This window comes from Heptranchias perlo, chromosome 6, assembly GCF_035084215.1.
Source record: "Heptranchias perlo isolate sHepPer1 chromosome 6, sHepPer1.hap1, whole genome shotgun sequence".
Lineage (NCBI taxonomy): Eukaryota > Metazoa > Chordata > Chondrichthyes > Hexanchiformes > Hexanchidae > Heptranchias > Heptranchias perlo.
Genome location: NC_090330.1, coordinates 40,574,767 through 40,602,166, shown reverse-complemented (window position 1 = coordinate 40,602,166; position 27,400 = coordinate 40,574,767). Strand labels below are relative to the sequence as shown.

Here is a 27,400-nt window from a genome sequence, read left to right as displayed (position 1 = left end):
CTTAATACTTCCTCTCTAACGATGTTTATCCCATCCAATATTTCACACTCCTCCTCCTTAACTACAATGTCTGCATCATCCCCCTCTTTTGTGAAGACAGGCGCAAAGTATTCATTAAGAACCATACCCACATCTTCCACCTCCACACACAGGTTACCTTTTTGGTCTCTAATAGGCCCTACTCTTTCCTTAGTTATCATCTTGCTCTTTATTCATTTATAAAACATCTTTGGTTTTTCCTTGATTTTACTTGTCAGTATTTTTTATGCCCTCTCTTTGCTTTCCTAATTTCCTTTTTGATTTTGCCCCTGCACTTTCTGTACTCCTCTAGGCTTTCTGTAGTATTGAGCACTCGGTGTCTGACATAAGCTTCCCTTTTTTGTTTTATCCTACCCTGTATGCTCCTTGTCATCCAGGGGGCTCTAGATTTGGCAGTCCCGCCCTTTTTATTTGTGGGATCATGTTTATTCTGAACCTCTTGAATGCCTCCCACTGCTCTGACACTGATTTACCTTCAAGTTTTTTTTTTATTCGTTCATGGGATGTGGGTGTCGCTGGTGAGGCCAGCATTTATTGCCCATCCCTAATTGCCCTTGAGAAGGTGGTGGTGAACCGCTGCAGTCCGTGTGATGAAGGTTCTCCCACAGTGCTGTTAGGATGGGAGTTCCAGGATTTTGACCCAGCGACGATGAAGGAACGAAGATATATTTCCAAGTCAGGATGGTGTGTGACTTGGAGGGGAACGTGCAGGTGGTGTTGTTCCCATGTGTCTGCTGTCCTTGTCCTTCTAGGTGGTAGAGGTCGTGGGTTTGGGAGGTGCTGTCGAAGAAGCCTTGGCGAGTTGCTGCAGTGCATCCTGTGGATGGTACACACTGCAGTCACAGTGCGCCGGTGGTGAAGGGAGTGAATGTTTAGGGTGGTGGATGGGGTGCCAATCAAGCGGGCTGCTTTGTCCTGGATGGTGTCGAGCTTCTTGAGTGGTTTTGGAGCTGCACTCATCCAGGCAAGTGGAGAGTATTCCATCACACTCCTGACTTGTGCCTTGTAAATGGTTGGGGAATCAGGAGGTGAGTCACATGCCACAGAATACCCAGCCTCTGACCTGCTCTTGTAGCCACAGTACTTATATGGCTGGTCCAGTTATGTTTCTGGTCAATGGTGACCCCCAGGATGTTGGGGGATTCGGTGATGGTAATGCCATTGAATGTCAAGGGGAGGTGGTTAGACTCTCTCTTGTTGGAGATGGTCATTGCCTGGCACTTGTCTGGTGCGAATGTTACTTGCCACTTATCAGCCCAAGCCTGGATGTTGTCCAGGTCTTGCTGCATGTGGGCACGGACTGCTTCATTATCTGAGGGGTTGTGAATGGAACTGAACACTGTGCAATTATCAGTGAATATCCCCATTTCTGACCTTATGATGGAGGGAAGGTCATTGATGAAGCAGCTGAAGATGGTTGGGCCTAGGACACTGCCCTGAGGAGCTCCCGCAGCAATGCCCTGGGGCTGAGATGATTGGCCTCCAACAACCACTACCAAGTAGCTGTTTCCAGTCCACTTTTGCTAAATCACTTCTCAGCTTAGTAAAATTGGCCTTTCCCCAATTTAGAACTTTTACTCCTGTTCTGTCTTTGTCCTTTTCCATAACTATGCTAAATCTGAATTATGATCACTGCCACCAAAATACCTTCCCACTGATACTCCTTCCACCTGCCCAGCTTCATTTCCTAAAACTAAATCCAGAACTGCTCCCCCTCTTTTTGGGCTTGCTTACGTATTGGCTAAAAAAGTTCTCCTGAATGCAATTTAAGTATTCTGCACCCTCTGTATTGATTGTATCTCAGTTAATATTAGGTTAGTTGAAATCCCCTACTATTGCAGCCACATTGTTTTTGCATTTCTCAGAAATTTGCCGATATATTTGTTCTTCTATCTCCCTCTGACTGTTTGGCGGTCTATAGTACACTCCCAGAAGTGTGACTGCCCCTTTTTTGTTCTTTAGCTCAACCCATATGGCCTCATTTGATGATCGTTCTAACGTATCATTCCTCCTCACAGCTGTAATTGTTTCTTTAACCAATAGTTTTGAATGCAACATCTTGTTATGTTGGGATCCAATTAGGAGCATACTGTTCAGCTAGCAGTAGTATTTGGGCAAACATCAGGTCCAATGTGACCAACAATTGTCCACTTAAATGAGGTAAAATAACAGACAGTTTTCTCACATGGGCAAGGTGTGGATGACAAATTGGCTTCCCAAGAGTACATTAGTATCTGAACAATCCACTGAGATAATTCTTTAACTGTTTCTCGCTTACTTCAAAATATCTTAAGAAGCTTCTCTCTCAATTCATTCCACATCCTTCATACATTACCTCTGCACCCACAGCTCCAATTCCATACAAAGTTTCAATGTGGTATTGAGGTTACACTCTGTTTACACTACACTCTTACTTTTGGTTATCTTCTTTCATGCACACAGACTCCAGGACAGTTCCCAGTTACATCTCACTCCATGAAAAACGTTTATGCTTCATCCTTGAATTATTTCGGAATATGTTGTGCATCAGCATAATAACATTCTACATATCATTGTGTTATACATTTATGAATTATGCAATCTTAAATCAAAGCTGGCTTGAAGTTATACTGCAACCAGATGCTGGGGAAATCAGATAAAAAACAGCTGGTGGCTAGTTTGGAAAGAAATTGTGGTAGTTATATCATATACTACCAATTTAATATTGCCAGCTAAAGGTCCTAAAATTGGCATTTGATCTCGCCATCCAGCTTGTTTTATTTTAACATTCTCCATCTCTGTGGGCTCATACCTCCAATCCATTGGGTGGTATTCTACTGTTCTGTGCAGCATGCCAGTGTCCTATGTCATCTGTCTGCCTACCACTCTTTCCTAGTTCTATTCAATCAGTTCTTGTATTTTCCAAAGCTGTTTAATATCCTCCAAGTGGCTGATAAACTGGATGATGGTGAAAAGATTCTACTCGAATGTGTATCAGACCATTTCATACTGGCAAATAGGAATTGAATTACAAAAAAAATAGATGGTTAAGTTCCTATTGTAAATTTAGACTATTAGAAATAAATTAAACCCATTTTTAATAGTAGCTCATTGTTGATTTTGATTTCCCTAAGTGTGGAGTATCCTCCATTGGACAAGAACAACGAGGAAAGACCATCAGGCACTGTTCAGTCAACAGTGCAACCAAGTACATTCCTTAACCATATTATCTACTGGCAGGCAAAGAAAGAGAAAACAAAAACTGCAACTAATTCAGGGAAATTCCTTTCCAACTCTCTAAGGCAATCAAGCAAGTTGTAGGAGACTGCAGCAACACATGGACATCATAAATCACGACTTGTTAGCAATTTACTCCCATAACTGGAAATGGCATCCTCTCAGGAACTTGTTAAATTCTCACGTGTCTGGGCAGTTTTCCCCATAGGATGATGATGTTTTTTCAAAAAGAAATACTTCCCGGCATCTAACTTCATTCTTTACCTATGGATTTTATAGGCATGAGCTTTAATCTACCATCCATTTCAAAACCTTATCTAACTACATTGCATTTAATCGCTTCATCATTCTAAAACCTCAATCATAAGTACTTTACAAAGTAAATACCCTAACTCTCCGAACCTATCCTCATACTTCAGAGCTGTTAAGATTGGTATCATCCTGGTCGTCATCTTCTGCACCTTCTCTTTCACCATGTGCGGGGATCAAAACTAGACACAATGGGGTCAATTTTAGACCCTATCCATCTCCTCACCCAGCAGGAATGGTGCAGGTGAGGAGGTAAATCTGGCGGGGGGTCGCACGGTACTCCTGACTCATTCCCGCCTGCATAAGGGCCATAAAGAACCTGCTTTATATGGCAAGATCGCGGCCCGATAACTTGAATGGTGCCGCAAAGCCATTTTTAGTCATAGATTCGGGAGGCTTGCACGGGGCCAAACCCGATAGCTCTACCATAGTGGGAGTTCGTAGAGTGGCCAAAAGAGGCCAAGGTACTTTCAAAAATTTTACTTTTCTGTGGAATCCTTGTGGACAGCAATGCTCCCCCAGGCCCCACATGGAGTTCTTGGGCCTCCCCACTCACAGCCTTGTCTCTCCTTCCTAGCGCCAGGATCGTCACTGAAATCCCCTCCCCAGCACTAACTTTGTGCCATTCACTTGCATCCCGACATGCTTGGGCTCCCAATCCGATTTCTGCTCCCACCTGCTGGCCCTGACATTACTCCCATCAGTTTTGGGCAGGAGACAGTGCTGGAATATTTAAATCAGGCCCAGGAGTTAAAATGGTCTGGGTCTCATGCTGAGATCCCTCCTGCCCCACACCCTGCCCATCCTGAACACACCCTGAGTTAAAATTGACCCCTTTGTTTTGTACTCAAAAGCTTGTTGCAATACAACTAAAACTCTATTAGCTTTCTCTATATCTACCTCAAATTGCTTGTGCACCTTTAACTAGTGATCAACTAACCAGCCCAGGTCTCTTTCTTGATCTGTTACCTCTAATAGGTACGCCTGCACAGTGTCAACATGCGTGGAGTTTCCTAAACCCAAGGAAACACCAGACATGCACTTGTCCACATGAAATGACATCTGTCATGCATTGGCCCATTCATCTACCTTATCTAAATTGGTCTGCATTGAATTGGTCTTGAATTACTAATCCCCATGCATATTTTTGTATCACCCATAAATTTAAGGATGAAGCTAGTCTGTGATATCATTGGCTCATGGTGCTGTGGAATCCACACTACTTAAATTGCAAGGCATATGCTGCACCACTCTAATAATGTGTGAAAGTTATGATTTGTGACTTATTACTGATAAAGCAAAATGAAGAACCAAGGCCCTCAGTGCAGGACACCAGTAAGGTTTAAAAGACATAAGGTAAATAAGGAAGTAGTGATTAGGTGACATTGGTGCAAGAGCCTAAAGATAAGGAAGGAAGGATACAGGGAGCTACAGAGTTCCACAGTACTGAAGTCCTAGGAAAAAATGAAGTAGAGTTGGAGACAGTGCAATAAGTCTTAATTTCAACATAGCAAGAATGCAGGAAGGAGGAAGTGAGGGTAGGATGGCTATTTGTAGCTAAAGAATAACAAGAGGAAAGCTCCCATGAGCAATAACAAAAGTACCACTGATAGAGAAACAAGAAAAGTTGCAACAGAATGGAAACAAGAGAGAAACAAGAAAGGTTGCAACAGAATGGTCGGAGGCTTGAGGTGTGGAAGGGGTCACCTACGAAATGACCAGTTTGTTCTGGCATCCTGTCCAAGAAGAAGGGACAGGTTTATGGGGTTTTAGGGAGCATTGAAGTCTTAGATCAGCTTGGGCTTTATAGAGTTAGAAGTTGTGGAGAGGAAAATAAAGTTTCTGGTTTAATAAAGGAAACCAAGCTTTTGGAGGCACCTCTAGGAATGGAAAGAGTGTTTCAATGGGGATCATTTAAGATAGTGAGGATAAGAATGACAATAGATTAAGAAGAATTAAAGGTGATGCTGTCAAAGGTGATGCGTATTGGACAAGTGAGAGACATGAAGGAACAGTGGGGGGTGAAATTGGACACGGCATCGTATTGGTCGCCCGTTACACGCTCCGCCCGATAATTAATTCCATTGACTTCAGTAAAACTATATCAGGCGTGTTATAGAATGGGCAGCAATTGCGATTCCACTGGTTTTGCGTCACTGCCCGTGTCCTACTTCACCCCTGCATCTTTCAAGCATCAACAGATTCTGGATTTTCATAATACTTGAGCCTCATTTACATTACTGTTCTTAAAGTTACTGTGAAATTCAGCTGACTTATTTTAACATGTATATCTTCTCTGCTTTCAGGATGAAATTTTGACTGTCATAAGGAGAGTGGATGATAACTGGGCAGAAGGGATGTTGGGAGATAAGATAGGAATATTTCCCCTTTTGTACGTTGAGGTGAGTCTATCAAAACAATAGCAACTTACCCTATCTTTTAAATTTGTGATTATTTTATGCTTGTGTGCATCAGAGTCAACAATATGGCCACTAACTTGCATTGGTTTGCATTACAAAGACTGCTGAGGTTTGCTGTGGATTTTCACTTTAGCTCAGGAGGTTGAAGGCAGAAGTTGAAGGTCAAAGATCATGTTGCTCAACTATTTTTTTTGACTGGGAGATATTGGTTGGATCTTGTGGATTTCAGGTGAGTGGAGGGTGTTACCAGCTTGAGGCCTGGGCTATTTTAACTCCCCGGCCTCATTTGCCCACCCAAAACGGGCAAAGCAAGGCAGCAGGTTGGCTTTGGGCAGGTTAAAATCATGGGGCCCAGAGGCTGCACTCCAGCACCAAGGAAAGTTGAGGGGGGGCTGGGGTCAGGGTGGAATGGGGGGAGCCTGGGCAGCAAAGGCCCAGACTTTCCTTGTGGGATCCGGAGGAGCACTCCTGCTCCTCCTGGCCCCACGAAGGAAAGTTTTTGACCAGCTTAGAGGGCTTCCTCTTCTTCTCCACCAGGCTTTATTAAGTGGGGCAACCATGGTGGATGACCTGTTCAGTAGGTCATTAAAATGCCATTGGGGTCCGAACAACATCTAGGACCTCGATTTACATGTAGTAATAAGGCTCCAACCTGAGTCAGGTGGGCATCTCGGCCGCCTAATAGGGGGCCCAGGAATGATGGAGGCAGGCGGGAATGTGGCGGTGTCTTTGAACAGCTATTTTAACTGCACACCCTTCCCGTCCCCACCGGGCGGGTGGGCAAAAGGTCCCCCCACTGTGATGGTGAGAGAGTTAATTAAAAAATTATACTCTTCTTCACTGGGTTAAAATATTCCTGTATGTATTACATATAGAAATAGTAAATGACTGTTAATGTGTTCCTGCTCGCTAACCCATACTTCGAGATGACTTGGGTTTTGTAAGATATACACTGCATTTTTTGCTAATCTATACATAAAAGTCCTGCATCAGCCTATGTCTATGACTATCGATTTCATGCTTCAAAGTTGGCCACACATGCACAATTCTGTGTCACACCTGCATCTGGTTAATTCAAAGTTCATACTCCTAACACAGCATCAAATCACCATTGAACAGATAAGGAATATACCAATAAATACCAAGGAAGTGCAAAAACTACCAATCAAGAATCAGCAGTTAGCAAACAACTTCCAATAAAACAACCAGCAAGGAGGAGAAAGGAAACCAACAAATTCATTCAAAATATGTTTTGAAAATTGTATCAGTTGCCAACGTGTTTTGCCAGTATCGAGAAAACATAGTGCTACAAATAAAGTTTCCAACATAATAAACACATTAAAAATTACATAATTCACAAAATAATTCAACTTAATTTATACAGTTGCCTTTTCTGTATTTGAAATCTCCCTGGTGTTTCTCCTCCTCTACAGTTACAGTGCTGCTAATATACAGCGGTCTGAGAAAATCTTCTCCCACGGTGTGTTTTGGGTTTAAATGGCTGTTATGGGAGAGAATGACCTTCCACATTCCAATCCAACTGTGAAATTGTGTAGTGTGGGCCTGTTGCAGACCTGCCAGGATTCTTGAAATGCAGGAGACTGCTAAAGTGTAAACGTTGGGACAGTGTAGCTACAATGTGACCAGACAGGAATAAATCAAGTGTAATTAATTTTTAAACACTGAATTTTAAAAAAAAATTACTGGAGACATCCCAAGGCTGACTGAGTCACTCACTTCAAAGCAGCAAAGCTTCCTGCTGCAAGAGGCAGTAGTTTATTGTAAATGCCCTGGTTGCCTCCTCATCCTACTAAAAGTTGCAGAAGAAAAACTAAACTGCTGCGAGCAATTGGTTCACTTGGAGTAACTTCAGTTATTAAAGCTACTGGTCACGCACACGTAGACAAAAATATCTGAGTTGGCAGTTGTGTAAGAGAGGGGTGGGAGGTTGAGTTACAAAATAATATGGGTGCAAGACAGTAAAAAAAAATGTGGTTGACTTAGAATCCCTGCTGTTAGCGAAACCAATAAAACACTCACTCATGATGCTGTGGTTTGAGATTTGAATTCCAAGGTCACTTGCACCCAAAATCGATAGAGTTGTGCTGTTTGTATCATTTGACAGTTTAAGCTTGATCCAATTCTGCTTCAATTGATACTGTATCCATCTATCATGGTAGATTTGGGAGAATCTGCTCAGTTTAACTCCCCTCCCACATCCCTGATGTTTCCGGCCTTCCCCTTTAAGGTGTTACTTGCAGACCCATGACGAGTACTTGACCCACCGGATTTCCCGTCCTGCCAAACGGCGAGCTGCTGATACGCTCAACCTGTTCTATTTAAATGGGGCCCAACTATTGAAATTGATCGGGCTTCCCACTGATGTCATTAGGTCGAGAGCGCTGACTGCCCGTCCAATATGCGCTCAACGCAAAAATCAATTCCATAATCTATACAGGTTTACGGAGAAATAATTTGCAGTTGATTACCATGAAATTCTATGTCCAGTGCAAACAATATTTCTGATGTGGAGATGCCGGTGATGGACTGGGGTGGACAAATGTAAGGAGTCTTACAACACCAGGTTATAGTCCAACAGCTTTATTTAAAATCACAAGCCTTCATCACAACCTGACGAAGGAGGAAGCCTCCAAAAGCTTGTGATTTTAAATAAAGCTGTTGGACTATAACCTGGTATTGTAAGACTCCTAACAATATTTCTGGCAGGTTTGGCGGCTTTGTTCCCATCCTCTAAAATGCAGGAGTTCAGTCTTATGCAGAAAAATGAAAAATATAGAAAAGTGCGCTTGGCATGGAATTGAAAAGGAAAAGGGTGGGAGGGTTTAAGTCTGTTTCCTGTTCACAATGATTTGTGCATCAATTAAAGCCACTGCTCCACATTTTAAACTTTTTGAAGTTTTTGCCAAGTTTACCATTCCCACAGCAAATCATTTTTTTTTATCAAGCTGCTTTGTTTAGATTAACGTATTTAAAATATATACAGTCTACTCCTCTTCATTCAAACTTCCACAATTCAGATTATCTGACAATTTAGATTATCTTAGCCCTAAACTCACACTTTGTTGCGCTATTTATGCTGCTTAATTCAAATTATTACGTATTTCAATTTTTTAGTGCAATAAGTGATATTGAGTTATGGGGAATAGACCGTATTCAGTGTGTTCTACGCACTGTTTATAACATGGAGTCGGGCAGTAAAGTTGTGAATCATAAACGGGCTGCCATAATTCTGGACATTTTCCAGCCCCCTCATTTTGTAAAGCAGTGCCCACCTCTTCAGACAGTTTGGGAGTCTGGCAGGAAATGCACTGACTCCACTTTTTTCGATGCTTTGAATGAAAATAGTACTTTGAAAAATGCTCCACCCTATGACCTCACTGAGCTGAGAAGTAAATAATGGTGGAATAGTTCATACATTTTGACAATCTAACTATTACATTGAATGGCCTCAATATTAACCCCCCCTCCACCCCCATGACGGGTGGGAGAGAGTCGGGGGGCGGGGGAGGTTAAAAATTAAAAATCGGGGAACACGCATACGCGCCTGCCGCCATTTTTATGGCAGTGGGTTGCGTGCCGTGCACGTGTCCCGTCTTGAAGAGGCGGGACTCTTCATTAACATATTTAAATCAGGCTCCCACAGTGCAGTTGGGAACCTGATTAAAATCTAACTGCTGCCGGCCAGGATTCCCAGGGCTCGGGAAACCCGGCAGCAAAACGGAGGCGAGAGGTGCCAATTCCAGCAGGTTAGTGCTTTTTATAGCACTCCTTGTGAGCCAGGAGGAGCAGGAGTGCTCCCCCCGGTTCCTCAAGGAAGCCTTCGGCCTCCCTTCTGCGATCAGCCGCCCCCCCCTCCCCTCCGACCAAGCCTTGATCCCCCCCTCCTGACTGCCAGGCTCTTTTTCTCCCCCCTCCCCCACCACCAAGCTCTGATCCCTCCTTTCCGATTGCCAGGATCTTTCCCCTCCCCTCCCCCCTCACCCTGACTCAAGCCCCGATCACTCCCTCCTGAATGCCAGGCTCTTCCCCCCTCCCACCTCCCCAAGCCCTGATCTCTCCCTCCTTCCCAATTGCTGGGGACCGTCCTCAATGGTACCTGGCTGCGGCCTCCTGCTGCTGGTTTTCCTGCCAGGCAGCCTGTCAATCTGGCCAGTTGTCAGGTGGGAAATGGAAGAAGAAAATTATAACAAGGTTCTGCCATTGAATTCGGCAGGACCTCCACGTCCCCGGTCTTGCCAAGTTTTGGACACGCTGCTGCACTCCCCCGCACCCTCCCCACCCCTCCATAAATATCGGGGCCATTGAGTCCTTTTCTTTTTTGCCATTTTCTCCCTGGCCATTTTCTCCTCTCTCCTGGCTACTTACTGTGGTACCATTTCACAGATGCTGAAAGTTCTCTGGTACCTTGCCCAGTTGTCCATTATTTTTGCGTGAGCCTTGACTGTGAGTGTCAGGAAATCGGTTTGACAGCAGCGGACATCAATGTTAAGCATGATCCTTGCTTCACCCACCATCTACACACCTGCAAGTCCAGCAGGAGTTATTGGATAGCGATCAGTTGTGGGAACCCAGGCCAATTTTCCTCTCCCTAGGCCAAGAGTGCAGCGGCCAATTATATCACCCCTAAACCTCTTTACCTCTCTCTTCTCCTTTAAGATGCTCCTTAAAACCTCCCTCTTTGACCAAGCTTACGGTCACCTGTCCTAATACCTCCTTATGTGGGTCGGTGTCAAATTCTGTTCGATAACGTTCCTGTGAAGAGCCTTGGGACACTTTAGTACATTAAAAGCGTTTTATAAATGCAAGTTATTGTTGTTGTAATGCCATCACAGCTGAAACAGGCTAACTCAGCATGGACTGGGGATTGAACCTGAGATCATCCTGCATGGCTCAATTATTTGCTGGATAGACTTGCCTTTGGGGAGCCTTTGGGGTGCCCCAGATTGAATATTTTAAAGGCGTGTTAACATTTTCCTTCTGAATGTTTATTCATTATCTGGGATATTTGCATTTTAATGTGCCCAGAAAATCCAAGTTGAGATCCTTTGCTGATTGGCTCTATTTGCACTCAGCCTCTCCCCAGAGGGAAAGTTATGCCAGACTTTGTTGGTTTATCTGTGGGTGGGCGTCGGGAGAAACCACATGGGGATGTGCTACTATTGTCGAACCTGGGGATAAAGTCAACCAGAAGTTTTGCTCCTGACTGCTTTCTAGTTCTGTGAGCTGGAAGTATAAATAGCTGTATGTTTGGTGAGGACAGGGCCAGACTTGGCTGTACTGCCACTCTCAATGAATTTGCTGCTGGCATAAAGTATGCTGCTGCTGCTTGTGGAACCATACCCCAAATGAGTTGTTGTCTTCAGCAGGAGTGAGGGAACAAAATTGAAAAGGAAAAACCAAAACAAATGTAAGTATTGTGTCTATCAGGCATCTGTCACAATTCAAAGTGCCACACTTTATTACCGATGTAAAACCATCTTTAAAAAGAAAGAAAGCCAGTCATTTCCTGCTGTTTCGACTGATGTTGATAACCTGGCCATTCCCAAAGGGCGGGAGCTGGAGATTTATAAGCAGCTGTCAATCTACAGAAATGTCCCTCCACAGTTAGCTTCTAATGAAATGCCACTTTGGCTAAGTGATGTTGCTTTTGCCTTTGAGTCAGAGATTGTGGGTTCAAGCCCCACTCTATGCCTTGAGCACATAATCTAGACTGACAGTTCAGTGCAGTACTGCGGGGGTGCTGCATTGTCAGAGGCACTGTATTTCAGATGAGACATTAAACTGAGGCCTAGTCTGCCTGCCCCATTCCTGACCTTATAATAAGGAAGGTCATTGACGAAGCAGCTGAAGGTGATTGGGCTGAAAACACAACCTCAACATACTTAGTACATCTAGAGCTTCTAGAACCAGTCTAACAATGAATAATTCTAGAACCTCTTGTTACAAGCTATTCTTCTTGTACAGAAGGGGTTTCCCAAACTTTTTTTGCTGAGCCCCCTTTCGAAGATTCACACCTCATGCATGCCGCCTCTTTCTAAGAAATAATATTTTTATACAGAACAAGAGGAATTTATTTTCTTGGCTGACACATAACAAATCACTTAAGACAGAGAGCAACATAAATAGCACAGTAGCACTACTACACTACCGAATAAACTTGAACATCAAAGAAGGGTTGATGACTCACCTTTGTCTTAGTGAGTAGGATGAGCCTGTTTGCTGCTAGCGCACAATTTGTGGAATCTCGGTTTAACTTCGGAGAGTTTCAATCGCAACACAATGTCTACGTTCAAGCGGCTTCTATACTTGTTTTTTTTGTAAGTAGATGAAGCAAATCCCTCTTCACACTGTTATGTTGAGGTAATGTGGACGAGTATTTCAACGGCCCTGAGACTACGCGGGAAACTCTTTTTGAATTGAGAGCCAGAACTGCTCAAGAGGCATTATATTATCACTCAAAAGTCACCAGCAACGGCAATCAAATTTTCTTGGCATTTGCTACAAAATCCTCTGAAAACGGATTTCGCACCCAGATGAAATCCTGGAAATCAGTTGACTCTCTTTCAGGAAAATATTCACTGAATTTAGCTGAGACAAATGCTCCAGAATTCCATCTTTAACTTCTAGGACTGACATTTCACAGTTTATAATAACAGAACACGTTGTCAGGAACATACTTGCATTGTCTTGCAACACATAGTTACTCCATAGCAAAAAGTTTTGGCAAAGCTCTACTTTTTCATGCATGATGAAAATATTACAATTCTTACCTTGCAAAGTTCATTGAGCCTTTCAAGTATGTCGGCCAAATAGCCCAGTTAAACCTGGAAGTGCTGGTCGAGGAAATGGTGGTGAAGTAGTGATTCCGAGTCGATCAAAAACATGCAGCACTCCTCCCTGAATTCACAGATTCTTGCCAAAACTTTACTACTAGATAGCTATCGAACATCTTTGATTATCTTCATCTGTCCTTTTAGTTGAAAGAGCTTTTATTTGAAAAAATCTCATGGCTTTTCTTTGAGGGCAAAATGATTGGTCTCCAAGTGGCTTTTTAGTTTGTTGGTTTCGTCTTATCCTGAGCAAGAACATCAGCACAAACAACACATTGCAGTCGAGGATTTTCTTCAGAACCAGTGAATGTGAATTCTAAGTTCAGTTAGAACTTGTGTCCTGTGAGGAGAATGCAAAGAATCTACAAAGGGATATAGACAGGTTAGGTGAGTGGGCAAGAAGGTGGCAGATGGAGTATAATGTGGGGAAATGTGAGGTTATTCACTTTGGTAGGAAGAATAGAAAATCAGAATTTTTTTTAAATGGTGAGAAACTATTAAATGTTGGTGTTCAGAGAGTTTTGGGTGTCCTTATACAAGAAACACAAAAAGTTAGCATGCAGGTACAGCAAGCAATTAGGAAGGCAAATGGCATGTTGGCCTTTATTGCAAGGGGGTTGGAGTACAAGAGTAAGGAAGTCTTACTACAATTGTACAGGGCTTTAGTGAGACCTCACCTGGAGTACTGTGTACAGTTTTGGTCTCCTTATCTAAAGAAGGATATACTTGCCTTAGAGGCGGTGCAACGAAGATTCACTAGATTGATTCCTGGGATGAGAGGGTTGTCCTATGAGGAGAGATTGAGTGGAATGGGCCTATACTCTCTGGAGTTTAGAAGAATGAGAGGTGATCTCATTGAAACATATAAGATTCTGAGGCAGCTTGACAGGGCAGATGCTGAGAGGTTGTTTCCCCTGGCTGGAGAGTCTAGAACTAGAGGGCATAGTCTCAGGATAAGGGGTCAGCCATTTAAGACTCAGATGAGGAGGAATTTCTTCACTTAGAGGGTTGTGAATCTTTGGAATTCTCTACCCCAGAGGGCTGTGGATGCTGAGTCATTACCTATATTCAAGGTTGAGATAGATAGATTTTTCGACTCTAGGGGAATCAAGGGATATGGGGATCGGTGAGAAAGTTGAGTTGAGGTCGAAGATCAGCCATGATCTTATTGAATGGCGGAGCAGGCTCGAGGGTCCGTATGGCCTACTCCTGCTCCTATTTCTTATATTCTTATGATGTGAGGAAACATTTTTTTACACAGCGAGTTGTTATGATCCGGAATGCATTGCTTGAAAAGGTGGTGGAAGCAGATTCAATAGTAACTTTCAAAAGGGAATTAGCTAAATACTTGAAGGGAAAAATTTCCAGAGCTATGAGGAAAGAGCAGGGGAATGGGACTAATTGGATAGCACTTTCAAAGAGCCCACACAGGCACGATGGGCCAAATGGCCTCCTCCTCCTGTGCCGTACCTGCTATGATTAGCAAAGATCTTATTTCCTATTTTTCTTTTCTCCGACTACTTATTCCTTCCATGAGATCAACATCCTCAACATTGCGCTTCAAAAAATACTCAATTCCTTCACAATGGTTGAACACCAAGCATCACTGTCACGTCAGTTATATAGCACGCGGCAGCTACGGAAGTTGGGGCGTTTGGAACACTTTGGGGGTAATTTTAAACCCAAGAACGGGTGGGTTGCGGGCGGGTGAGAGGTTAAAATAATAGCCTTTTGGAGCAGGACCGCATCCCAACTCCACCGTGCCCACTTCTGGGTTGACTCAGACACGTTTAGATGCGTGCACAACAGACACCCGGTAGTCCCGCCCCCACTTAAAGCCGATAGGCTGATACTTAAAGGGACAATGTACCTCATTGAAATAGTTGAGGTAATTAATTTTTTGTGTATTACAAAAGTAAAATGGATTTAACCTTACCTGTTTGGGTTTCCCTTTGCTTCCGATTCACGTCAAGTGAAAGCAGGCAGGAAGGTGAGGATCCATGAGGTGAGTGCCTTTATTGCACTGTTTGTGGGCCAAGAGGAGCAGGAGTGCTTCTTCCAGGCCCAACAAGCTCACCTGGCGCGACAGGACCCCCGCGTTCGCCCCCCCACTGATGGTGGACGACCCCCCCCCCCCAATCTTCAAGGCCCAACCAACGTCGTCTATGTCCCCCACCTTCCGCTCCCTCGATTTTGTTCCAAAGCCCACGATCTCTCTCTCCCTGTTGCCCCCCCCCTCCTTGATTCGTGGCCCCTTTCACTTCTGACAGGCATCCAGCCTGTCAATCCAGCTGCCTGGCGCGTGAGAAACTCGGAAGCGCAGATACTTACCTTCAATTGAGTTGCGATCGCGGTATGTGACGCACTCATTTGGCTTCCGGGTTCCCCACACGGATATCTACCGACGCGCTGGGTTTCCGGCTCCCAGCTAAAATCATGCCCCGTAATTTGAAATGGCAGATCAGTGGCAGCTATCAATTCAGGCAAGCATCATCTGGACTGATAGCGAACTATAATACTGTTAAAAGACATTGCTTACCTGGTGGGCACCTGGTGCTGCCACCGATGCAGCCTCACCCCATCTTCCTGCCTTGCTATGGTAGACTGACATTCCTAAGTCTGAATTTCTTTAAATTTTAAAGAAAATGAGCAAATTTAAAATCAAAGAAAAATGTACACCCATACACAGCCTCATATAGGGCGATCTCAGCACAGCGCACGATATTTGAACTCCCGCTAATTTCTAACCGAGGTAGTTGGACCACTGCATCTGGTGCATAGGAACACTTCCCCTCTCCCCCACCCCCCCCCCCCCACCCCCCCCGCAAAATTTGGGAACAACTTCTTTTTGGAGTTGGATTTGATCGTTAAAATCAAGAAGTTAACAGCAACATCTATATTTTCTGCGAAGTAACTATGGGGGAATGAATTGTGGGTGTTGTGGTCACCTTGTAGCTGTAGTGCACTAAATTATATCACATGAGAGCAAATAATGACGTGTATTAAAACGTGGAACTGAAACTTAAGGCTTGGAAATACCCACATGACCTATCAAACGGCAAATGAAAAACGCAGAGAGAAGTGGAGTGAAAACAATTCCCATGGTTAAAGCAAATCACACAGCAGAGTATAAATGATGCATTAATTCCCATGAATCCCCAAAAGCCTAATGAAAAATAAAGTAAATAATCAGAAACACACGAGAAAGTGCAATTTAATTCCATTGCAAGTACATATGGATAATATTATGAGGCAACTCATCAAAGTTTGTTCACCTCAGAAACACCCAAGGAATTGCTGAGAGTTTTTTGTTTTGTTTTATTTTTTCAAAATGGAACCCCTTAAGACCTGTCAGAATACATTTTTTTTGTTTGTTTACAGAAAGATTTACAAGATCGTGTATTTACAGGAACATAATTGTTATGTTTCGCCAGTTGTTTTCCCACATCCTGTAATTTAGTCTGGCATTGAGTTGATATTTTTTCCACTTACAAAAATTGTTTAAATTGTTACAATCTTTCCACTGGATGACATGCTACAGGATTATTCTGATATTACTTATTCCATTGGGTGTATTAAAATTACTTAATGCTATAAACTCTCTTGAACTAGACTTGCTATTCCAGCAGTGTTGTGTGAAGGTTGCTTCTGACACCATATCTTATTTAATGCCCATTCTGACCTCCTAGACTCCTGGTGCTGTGCATGTTGCTACTTTGGCTAATTGCATTTTAATGTTCCTGTTTGGAGCTATCGTGATGGTTTCATGCAGAGTTACTCCCAATTTGTTTGCCACAGTCCTACAAATCTGAGCAGTGGTCTGCAGAAGGGCCACTCTAACAGATATACAGTGCAAGGCACTTATAATGGGCTGGTTTGTACATCAAAGTTTAGTCCATCTATATTGACAGCCCAGTATATCGCTATCAATGAGTTTTAGTGAGCTTTTCCAGTGTTTGAGGATCAGCTGTAGTTGTTCAGTGCAAATTTTCTCGCTATGTGTATTTTCTTGCTTCAGAGACATATATTTCTGTACTTGCACACTACTCAACAGCTACAGATCATCTGCTTGACTTACAGCAACAACAACAATGACTTGCATTTATATAACACCTTTAACGTAGAAAAAAGTCCCAGGGTGCTTTACTGAATGTAAGGAAAAAATGGACGCCGAGCTAAAGAAGGAGATATTGGGAGGGATGACCAAAAGTTGGGTCAAAGAAGTGGGATTTAAGGAGACTGTTAAAGGAGGAGAGGGAGGTAGCAAGGTAGAGAGGTTTAGGGAAAGAATTCCAGACCATGGGGCCTAAGCAATTGAAGGCACAACCGCCAATAGTGGAGCGAAGAGATGGGGGTGCATAAGAGGGCAGAGCGAGATGAACAGAGAACTCAGGAGGTGGTTGTATCCTAGAGATGATCTTGGCACACCAGTAGAGTTCTATATGAAATTGTGAATCCCAAATTAAAGCAATAAAGTTCCATAATAAATCAGTTACTTATAATAGCAGCTAATTGTCTGATTTTAAAAATGGCACTACTGTCTGGTTTAAGCAATTAATTTAATGTTGAACTCGATTGTTTTGATTTGGTTCGGGATTTGCAATTTTGTCTCAAGTAACTGATTCTATGCTATACTTATGTCCAGTGAAAGTGGCACTGACCATAAAGTAACTCTGCATACTTTTGAAAAAAATGTTTACAATTTCTTTCTTCTTTTATTAAACACACTCTCTATTTCTCTTTATTCTCCCTCTTTCTCCTCCTTCCCGCTCCCCCATTTCCCAAATCACTGGACTCCCTTTTGGAGACTCTGAATACTGATACCAGCCTCAACTGATATTCAGAATTGTCTCTTTCCATTGAGAAACTTGTTCACTCCGTGGTCAACCCTATTGGGCTGGGAGCAATTTGGTCGAGAAAAGCACAACATCTGTTAGTCAATGTAAAACACCACCAACAGGAGGCTACAGCACACACTCCCACCTTCTGGCTCCATAAGGACTATACAGATATAGTGGCAGTATTACTCAGGCCATTAAGTTACACTCGTTAGATATGATTATTACTGCATCTTCATTCTCTATGATGTCCTCATTTTGTATCACTTCAAATTATTTCATCAACATGTCTATCCTTTTAACTTTGCTGGAGCTCATTACTTTTAATATTAGACTATTAGATCTCGTGGCATTCCTCATTGTGAGTCAGGGGATGTGCTGCTTTGAGGCGAGGCAGCTTTATAAAGTATTTTCAGGAAGTCTCAGTGATGCTCAATGCAAAATCAAGGAAAGCAATGCAAGTGTGTTTCCTCTGAGCCACACAGCATTCCACAATCTCATATAAAGCCACAACCTGTTCTACACATTTCTAATGAGAGCAAGATTCAGCCTGTTCCTTCCTAATTATTCCATCTGCTGTCAACAGTCACACAGATCCAGTGGCAGACTAATCTGTGGGATATGGTGATGGATACTCCATGTATGGTATTATGGCTTTGCACCACTCAATAAGGGATCTTGAAGATATTGATTGTAAGATAGAAGGGGCATCCTTTTTAAATGCAAATCTATGAGCAGTTCCTTGATGTAAGAAGTTATCTTCTTGATGATTAAACATCAACAATCTACCTGTATGAATACTGTGGTATAGTATTCAAGTGCTGGCCAGCCGACCTTCAGTTTATTTCCTAAAATACTATACATAAAGGTCAGAAAAGACTCTGTGCAGTGTCTTGAGACATTTTTCTATGTTAAAGGTGCTGTATAAATGCAAGTTATTGTTGTTGTTTAAGTCCATCAGTTTCCATGTGACCTTTATCCACAGACTTTCTATGGAGCTGTAAATGTTTTATTGTAGAAAAAGAAGCTTTATAAGTGAGATTAGGGAAGTACCATTGGTTGAAGTCAATGAAAGGTATCGCTTTTCTGGTTTTTCCACTATTTCTAGAACCAGAGGGCATAGTCGCAGGATAAGGGTCGGCCATTTAAGACTGAGATGAGGAGGCATTTCTTCACTCAGAGGGTTGTGAATCTTTGGAATTCTCTACCCCCGAGGGCTGTGGATGCTGAGTCGTTGAGTACATTCTAGGCTGAGATAGATAGATTTTTGGACTCTTGGGGAATCAAGGGGATCGGGCAGGAAAGTGGAGTTGAGGTTAAAAATCAGCCATGATCTGATTGAATGGCGGAGCAGGCTCAAGGGTCCGTATGGCCTGCTGCTGCTCCTATTTCTTATGTTCTTATGTTCTGCTGTTTGTCATGAGTGATCAAATTGTTTTCAAATAATGTTGTGTATATCGATGTAGCATCCAGAGACTAAAGAAAAGGTTAGGTGAATCCCAGAGTTTGTTTGGTGCAGCCCACTCCATTTTCTTCAGCAGCATTATTATGGCACATTTCCCAGCACTAGGTGTTCCTGCATGGAATGATAATGCAGCCTTTCGGTGTTTTGGAATGCTGATAAATGATGCAGGGTTTTAGATATAAAGTAGCTGCTTACGGCAATATTATTGCCAAAAAAAAAATCTCTTCTAAAATAAACAGTGCCTGCCTATTAAACTATCATTCTTCAGTGACAACTAAAATTGGATTTTAAGACTCAGGTTGTTTGTTATATTCGATAGATGCATCATTACTGAACATCAAAGACTGAACCAAGGAAAAAGCAGTTACTCGCTGAGTTGAGCTGCTTGCTGTTTTTTTTCAGTACATACTGTAGCTCAGTTGGATGCTTTAAACCATAGGTTTTCAAACTGGGTTTGCTGGGCCCCAGCGGGTCTGGAAGGGAATCCCATGGGGTCCCCGAGGTCATCAGATTCCTGTCCATCTGTTGTATTCATTGACTCATACATTATTTCTGTTGCTGTGCACATAGAAAATGTCCTCTGCAATGATGGTATTATTTTCTTTTGGACAGTTGACTCTCTTTTGAGGTTAGGACAGAGGGCCTGGGAGTGTTTCATTGTTTACTATGGATCCCCAGGATATGCCAAATCATCGAAGGGAGGCTGGCATCGCACAGAAAAGCATGAAAATAATTCTTTTAAATCTGAGCAAACCTTCAGCTGGGAATAGTTACTACAGCCCATCTGATCAATGCGTAGGATCGTGTATGGCCAGCCGCGTCTGGCCTGCGCATGACATTTCTTGTGCGCGGGCTTGATCTGCGGAAGTGCAGGAAGAGAACATCGAATATGGTTTTGACCGTAGAAGTGTTAGAGTACAAAAGGGAGAGAGTTTTCTTTTCTGGCAATAATCCTGGGATGGAAGCAGATTAATATTTTCCACTGAGACGTACAACTGGCTCAGAAGCACATTGTATCATAGCTAGGTTACAGAACAAAGTGTTTGTAGTTTAGATTAAAGCTCTTTGATGTATCTTTTCTCTCCTCTCTCTAATCAAATTTGCCTAAGAGGGAGTTCTGCTACTTTTGATTTAATAACAGTTATTTGCAATGTCTTATCTTTTTTTTTCCCTTTCCTTTGAATGTTGTCAGGCAGAAGGACAGCATGCTCCAGCCTGTGGACATCTTCACATACCCCTCCCATTTCTGTCCTTGTCTAACATGTTAGGAGTTGCATTAAGGCAGCACCTCCTCAGCTAGTTTCTAATTTCTCCTCCAATTCTCAGACAGGTTGAGGCTTGTGTAGTTGTCTCCAAGGAGATGCCTCAGTGTGAATGTCAGTCAGGAATAGTTTTCAATTTCAAGTCTTCTCATCGGGAATCCTGTGCTATATTGTTGCAACTTCTCAGCCTACTCCTTCCATGGCTTTTCTTTCTTTCCTCTTCCCAATTTTGTCTCCTCCACTCCCAATCCTGCTCTCATCCAACATCCACAAACGCATTTTCCAGCTAACATTACTGGATCGACATCGGGAGACGGAACCGTGGCTGATTGTTTTTTCTTCCCCCCTCTTTGGCTCAGGAAGACTGAAGCCGATTGTAACATTCTTTTCATCACCCCAGATAAGGTCAGCTAACTTGTAACAGCCCTGAGATGGAACAGAGATCTCCCTAGTCTGGAAAATTCAGTAACATGCCACGTAGTGCATGCAACTAAAGAGAGAGCTAAATAATGTCCTTTTTTTGCATTTATGTCAAACTGCACAGTAACACTCACTGAATTAGAGATAGAATTAAGCTACAGCTGTTTTCCAGACACACTAAGTACCTTCTTTTTGGAACAAAAAACAGGAAACTAAGAGGTAAAACGAACCCATCTGAAAACTGGACTTGTACCTAGCCATAGAGGTTTTCAATTGGCATTGACAATACTGTAATGGAAATGGTTTCAACTTCCGTGTGAGAAAACATTAAAAGTACAAAACAGACATAGCCCAGTGACACATGTATTCAAAGTGAATGTACTGCACCATGGTCTGGTAGAACATGGAGTTCATACCCAAAAGCAATCCTCTGCATGGTAAACTATCAATCTCATCTGTTTCATCATGGCATGGTGCCAACAGGAAGCCAGATGCTTTCTAACAGGAAGAGAGGGAGAGTCAGCCCTGACAGCTTGGACTGCTCTTGTGGAGCCCCTAACAGCATGTGAAGGAGACCTGGAAGCAAATTCTTTCCCATGCTCGCAGCTAGGGTTGGCCCATGACATGAGGAAACTCCAAACAGGGAAACGGGAGGAGATAGCTTAAAAGAGAAACTATGCAAATTAGTAGTGTTCTGTTTTTGCAAATTCTTACAGCACAGGCATGAATCGCCTGCTACTTCCTGTACTAAGTCTTCATAGGTGTATTACACACTTAATAAAAATCTCCATCCCCTTAAAGCTTGGCGGTTGTGGACACCATTAGCTGCACAAGACACTGCAGGCAGCTATAATTTGCTCCATTGACTTTGGTAATGACTTCACGTTGCAGATTCCAGCTGGTGTAAATGGGCCTTTAATTGAATATCAGCTGGGTTTGACTGTAGTCTCCTCCTGCATTCACGGGAGATGACTGATTGCAGCATGTCAGCTCGATTTGTAAGCTTTATACAGTTAGCTTTTATCACGCTGAAACGTGGAGTTACAGCCTGCTTCAGTTGGATCCTTGCCAAAGTAGGCTTCAAATCACTGGAACTGAGTAAGACAATCTGTGATTCGTTAGTTAACTCTATAACAGCAGGACAAGGAACAGCTGGAATTTAAATCTTGTACTGAATTCTACCAAGTTGTGTCATTATGCAGCTAGGGATTGACCCTTCAACAAGCAGGTAACCATGGGCTAAATTTTATTGGCATTGCATCACGCCAAATAATTTTAATTATTCTCATATGTATTTGTCACTGTACAGGAGAGTTAAGGCTGATTTAATGCACAGTTAATGCCAAATATGTTTTCTTTAAAGTCACCACATACCATTCCACTCCCCATCTAGTGAAAATAGTTTTCAGAATTTAAGCAAAGTTCCAGTGAAATTTGTCACATTTTAGATGGATTTTAGAGTATCAGTAGAAATGAAGAAGCAACAGGATTGAGTATATACAGCTGTTTAAAAGTTACGATTGTAACTTTCATTTTCTGCTTTGCCAGCCTTCACTAATCTCAAGATCTGTGCAAATCATCAGTAGGAAAAGCATATTCTGGTTGGACTCAGGAAAAGTGATGTTCTACCCCAGTACCAGCCTCCATAGATAGAGAGGCGCAAGAGGCTAAGAGAATTTTTTTGTGGGGCTCAGCCCAAAAACATTTACATCCCATTTCCATTCAGTGCAGTGGCACTGTGCTTCTGGAAGAGCCTTTGGAAACCACGTCTTAAGATGGTTCTTGCCTCTACACCCAGTAGTGATGTGTCTCAGTTATATTACAGTGCTGCCAACATCATTGGAGCTGCTGTGGGTGCCAAGCTGTAATACAAAGAGAGCATAAATTAGGCCTTAAAACATTTAGCCAGTGAATAAAATCACTAAAGCAAAACTGCATTGCACTGTGACCCATTATTGGGGATACATGAGTTTAAACTTAATTTATTAATCATTCTAGTCATTAATCATCATTAATCAATCAACTGCATCCCCAAAAGGTTGTCTCTTCCTCTCCCATCACTCTTCCTGCCTCCAGAGTTTCTTTCCCTCTTCCCTCTAGCAGCATCTGTCTCTCTTCTCACTATTCTCTGGGTCACACTGTTGTTTAAATAATTGAAGTCAGGGGTTCATTCCTTAGAGATGGACGCCTAAGCATGTGTATACTCTTTATATCGGTAGTTCTCAAATGTTTTTGGGCTGGGCCCCACCAAAAAATTCTCAAAGCCTGTTGCACCCCTCTAGCTATGGAGGTTGGTACTGGTAAGTCTGCAAAAAGAAAAGGTTCTTTCGTGCTATCCATCTTTCTCTCCCTCTCTCTCCACCCCCACTTCTGTTTCTCTCTCGCTCTCCTTTACTTCTATTTCTCTCCTTCTTCTGCCTCTCGGTTTCACTGGCCTCTTGTGCATTTCCTCCATCCTTTTGCCTCACCATTGGCAGTAAAGCCTTCAGCTGCTTAGGTCCTACTCTCTGGAATTCCGTTTCCTAATTCCCTCCCCTGTTACCTTTACTCCCTTCAAAAATCTCCTCAAAACCCATCGCTTTAACCAAGTTTCTGGTCATCTCTCCTTCCCTGACATGGTATCTGTGATGGTTGTTTGAGCATGGAATGATTTTGCCTCAATTATTCTCTGTGGCAAGACCATTGCATCTTTTACAAGAAAATTAGATAAATATATAAATATTCAAAGCAGAGGAAGATACAGGGTGATGGTGTGAAAACAGGGCAGTGGGATGTCTTGGATTGCTCTAGCAAAGAGCCAGCACAGACAGAATGGGGTAAATTTTAACCCCGAAGAACGGATGGGTTGGGGAGCGGGTGGGCAGTGAATATTGTTGGTTTTGGGAGCGGAACCGCATCTCGGCTCCAACCCGCTGACTTCCAGGTTTGACCCAGAGGCATCTGGGTGCGCGTGCGCTTCTGAAACCCGGAAGTCCGGCGGGACAATATTTAAAGGGCCAACTGAGCTATTTAAACTACTTAAGGATGTTCAATTTTTGTGTATTGAGTTACACCAGCCATTTTAACTGTTTCTGAATGTGTCTCCCGTGGCCTCGGAAACACACCATGGAAATAGAGGCGAGTTGCAGCATTTGGATCTTTAAACCAGTGATTGACACATGTGAAGAAAAGGTGAGTTTTTGCAGCAGGGTGATCAGTTCTCTCAGACAAACCTTTGTCTGGGAGTTCTCTGTGTTTAGACTGAGATTTCTTTGTTCACACTCAGAATTCTTGTGATCAGACATATTTACCAACATTTTGGACCCTTTCAAACTGATACCATCAGGATGGGGGGGGCGCAATGGATTTATTCAGCAGTACATCTGTGGAGGAGGCACATCGCCATCCGCGGCAGGCACAGTGTGCGGTTGTGGGAGTTGCAGCTCCACAAGACAGAGGTGCGCCACAAGGACCTGCAGAAGAGCAGAGAGGGGACCAACGGAGGGGCCGAGGTCACAGGAGGCACTTGAGAGGGTCTACAGACAGAGGCTGAGCTTCCTGGTCCTCTCTGAGGAACAGTGCCTACGAAGACTCAGATTGAGTTGCCAGGAGGTCGCACTCATCTTCAGGCTCCTTCATGCAGAGCTGCTCCCGGCTGGGCCTGGTGGCCATGCATTGCCTGCGGCAGTTAATGTCACCACTATCCTCAATTTTTTCACCTCCGGATCCTTCCAGGGCGCCGCTGGTGATATCACCACGATCTCTCAGTCGTCTGCCCATAAGTATATACGACAGGCCACGGATGGCTTGTTGGCCAGGGCATCCAACTATGTCAACTTCTCCTGCAACGACATCAGCCAGACTGAGATGGCAGTGGGTTACCAATTTCTCGCTGGTTTTCCACGGGTACCGGGCGCAATTGATTGCACTCACATAGCAATCCGAGGACCTGCACACGAGCCAGGACTGTTCATCAACCGAAAAGGATATCACTCCATCAATGCGCAGCTGGTTTGCGACCACCGGAAGAGGTTTCTGCAGGTGTGTGCCAAATTCCATGGCAGCTGCCGTGATTCCTTCATTTTGTGCAAATCCAACATCCCGGCCTTCTTCCATGCTCGAAACAGACTTAAGTGTTGACTCCTTGGAGACGGGGGATACCCCCTGCAGATGTGGCTCATAACACCTGTGAGAAACCCCACCAGCGAGACACAGCAGTGGTACAACGACAGGCACATCACCACCAGGCCTGTCATCAAACAAGCCATAGGACTGCTGAAGATGCACTTCAGGTGCCTGGATCGATCTGGGGGCTCCCTTCAGTACTCACTGACGAGGGTGTGTAGAATAATAGTCGTGTGTTGCATCCAGCTCAACATCGCTCAACAGAGAGGGTCACTGGTGGATAAGGACTCATGCGTTCATGAAGCATCTGCACCTGCCATCAACATTGAAGAAGACAAAGAGGAGGAGGAGGAGAAGAAGGACGATGATGGGCAACCCATCGGCAGAGCAGCGGCACACCTGACTGCTCGTGGAGCCAGGGAGTCACACATATTTGATAGATTCTCATAAGGAGATCTGCAAAGTGAAGATAGTGAAGTACTCAGACCAACTGGAACGACCACCACCACCAGCCCAACCCCCTGCCGTTTGTACAATACAGTCCTACCACCACACATACACCCGTTGTAAACCCGCCAATGGGTGGCATCAAGTCTCGCCGTTCATGATGAGGAACATGCAAGGGCGCTTTCACGAGAGGGACTCGAATGGTCAAGACGTGGCAATGGTGGTGAGAATTATAACAGTTAATGTGCAGGTAAGAAAAAACAAATATAAAGTAAAAACATGACATTACATCAGGCACCCTTGTGCATAACCTTGGTGATTACAAAAACTTCACCTTCCTCTTCCTGCTACTTCTACAGGGTGCATCCCTTGTGGCTTCAACAGAGATAGTGACAAGTTGCTCAGGTCCCTGCCCTGACTGCCGAGATGCTCTCAGTCAGAGGGCCCCGCCAAAGACTGCTCCAACTGCACCTGTGCAGGGGCAGACTCGGCCGCCTGGAGAGGAGGCAGCATTGTGGGTACTGTTTGAGGGGGAGGGGGGCAATGGTTGAGACGTGGGAGCGCTTTGAGCGTAATCCCCACCTCCATGTCCCCGCTCGCTATCATCTCGCTCCTGGACCAGGGCCACATCACTCTTACCACTCTGCTGGATAACAGCTTGGAGAACATGAGTGATACCTTGTAAGGCCACTGCTAATGTATCTGTTTGCCTGTTTAAGGCAGCAGAATGTTGGTCACCCTGAGTCTGCATGGCCATTGTCAGGGCCTGAATAGACTCATTTGTGAGCTGTGCTAGAAGCTCAATGGAGGCACAGACATTCCCGCACTTACCCGTGCCACCATTCCACTAATGCTGGAGGTGGACTCCTCCATCCTCTCTGCTTTCATGGAGAGTGTGCGTCGCATGTCTTCCAGTATGTCGTAAAGGTGCATCTGTACCTCAATCATTCTCCTTTTCAAGGATGGCCCCTGGGGTTCAGCATCTGTGTCCAGCTGAGCAGAGCCTGGAGAGGAGTACGCCCTCCAACGCGGACTCTCCACAGCTGTCCCTGCCACCAGTGTCTGCTCGTGCTCACTTGTGTGTGGTGAATCGCCAGATGACAACCAAACTAACTGTCTAACAGGACCCACCTAGGTGTGAGTATCTGCGCTGGTGGATGGCTCGCAATCATGTGATGGTGCGCCCTCAGAGGCATGGAGCTCCTCTGAGGAATTGCCCTCAGTAGGCCACATTGTGGGGCCTCTTCAGCACTCCTTGACGGCCTTGGAAGAGAACATACAGCAATATTAAGAATCATCACAGAAGTGATGTAGCAATGAGCATCCTGAGGTATGCAACAAGTCAATCATTGATATCATCAATTCATGTGTGTGAGGGATGCTAAAGTTCTGTCACCAGACGTTTGCGGGGTGCCAGTCTCGGCATCTCCAACGGCCAGCTAAGTTCCAAGGCTTCCTCCTTAGCTCTGTAAGGGCCACTATTTGTGTGGCCCCCCTCCAGTCCTATTCCTCTCCCGTGCATTTTGTGCTCTCTTCTTCTACAAGGGGAGAAAGAACAGACGTGTGAGTGAGTAAGGGTGATGTGGTTAACCAATGGATGTATTGCTTTGGTTGAGGCTGCCAATGAAAGAGATGGATCAGAGGGTGACTATCAGACAGATTCATCACATTGCATTGGGATTTTAGTGAGTGGGAGTGGTGGGTTCACAAATGGGGAGATGAGGAATTGTACAGGAAGTGACGGTAACTTGACACTGAGCCTTAAGTAAATGTGAGGAGTGATGTGATGGAGTAGGCTTTGTGGGGCAGAGTGTGAAGGGAGGTGATGTGCACCACAGGATGTAGGTGAATGAGTAACTGTACACACTTTTCCTGACCTGGTCAGGTCATTAAAGTGCTTCCTGCACTGCACCCAAGACCTCGTCACGGTGCTCCTGCTGCTCACCTCCTCTGCCACTTTGAGCCAGGCCGCCTTGATGGAAGAGGCAGGGCGCTTCCTCCTATCCCCCAGGTATAGGACTTCCCTCCT

General features: G+C 44.0%; 1 protein-coding gene across 1 annotated transcript in view; it reads left to right on the top strand.

Annotated features, from left to right (window-relative positions):
- The window catches only part of LOC137322930 (E3 ubiquitin-protein ligase SH3RF3-like), a 351,726-nt gene that overhangs the window by 266,384 nt on the left and 57,942 nt on the right, over window positions 1-27,400 (top strand). Inside the window, exon 3 of the mRNA XM_067986167.1 lies at window positions 5,871-5,966. Coding sequence (XP_067842268.1) covers window positions 5,871-5,966 — 96 coding nt within the window. The remainder of the gene's footprint in view (window positions 1-5,870; window positions 5,967-27,400) is intronic.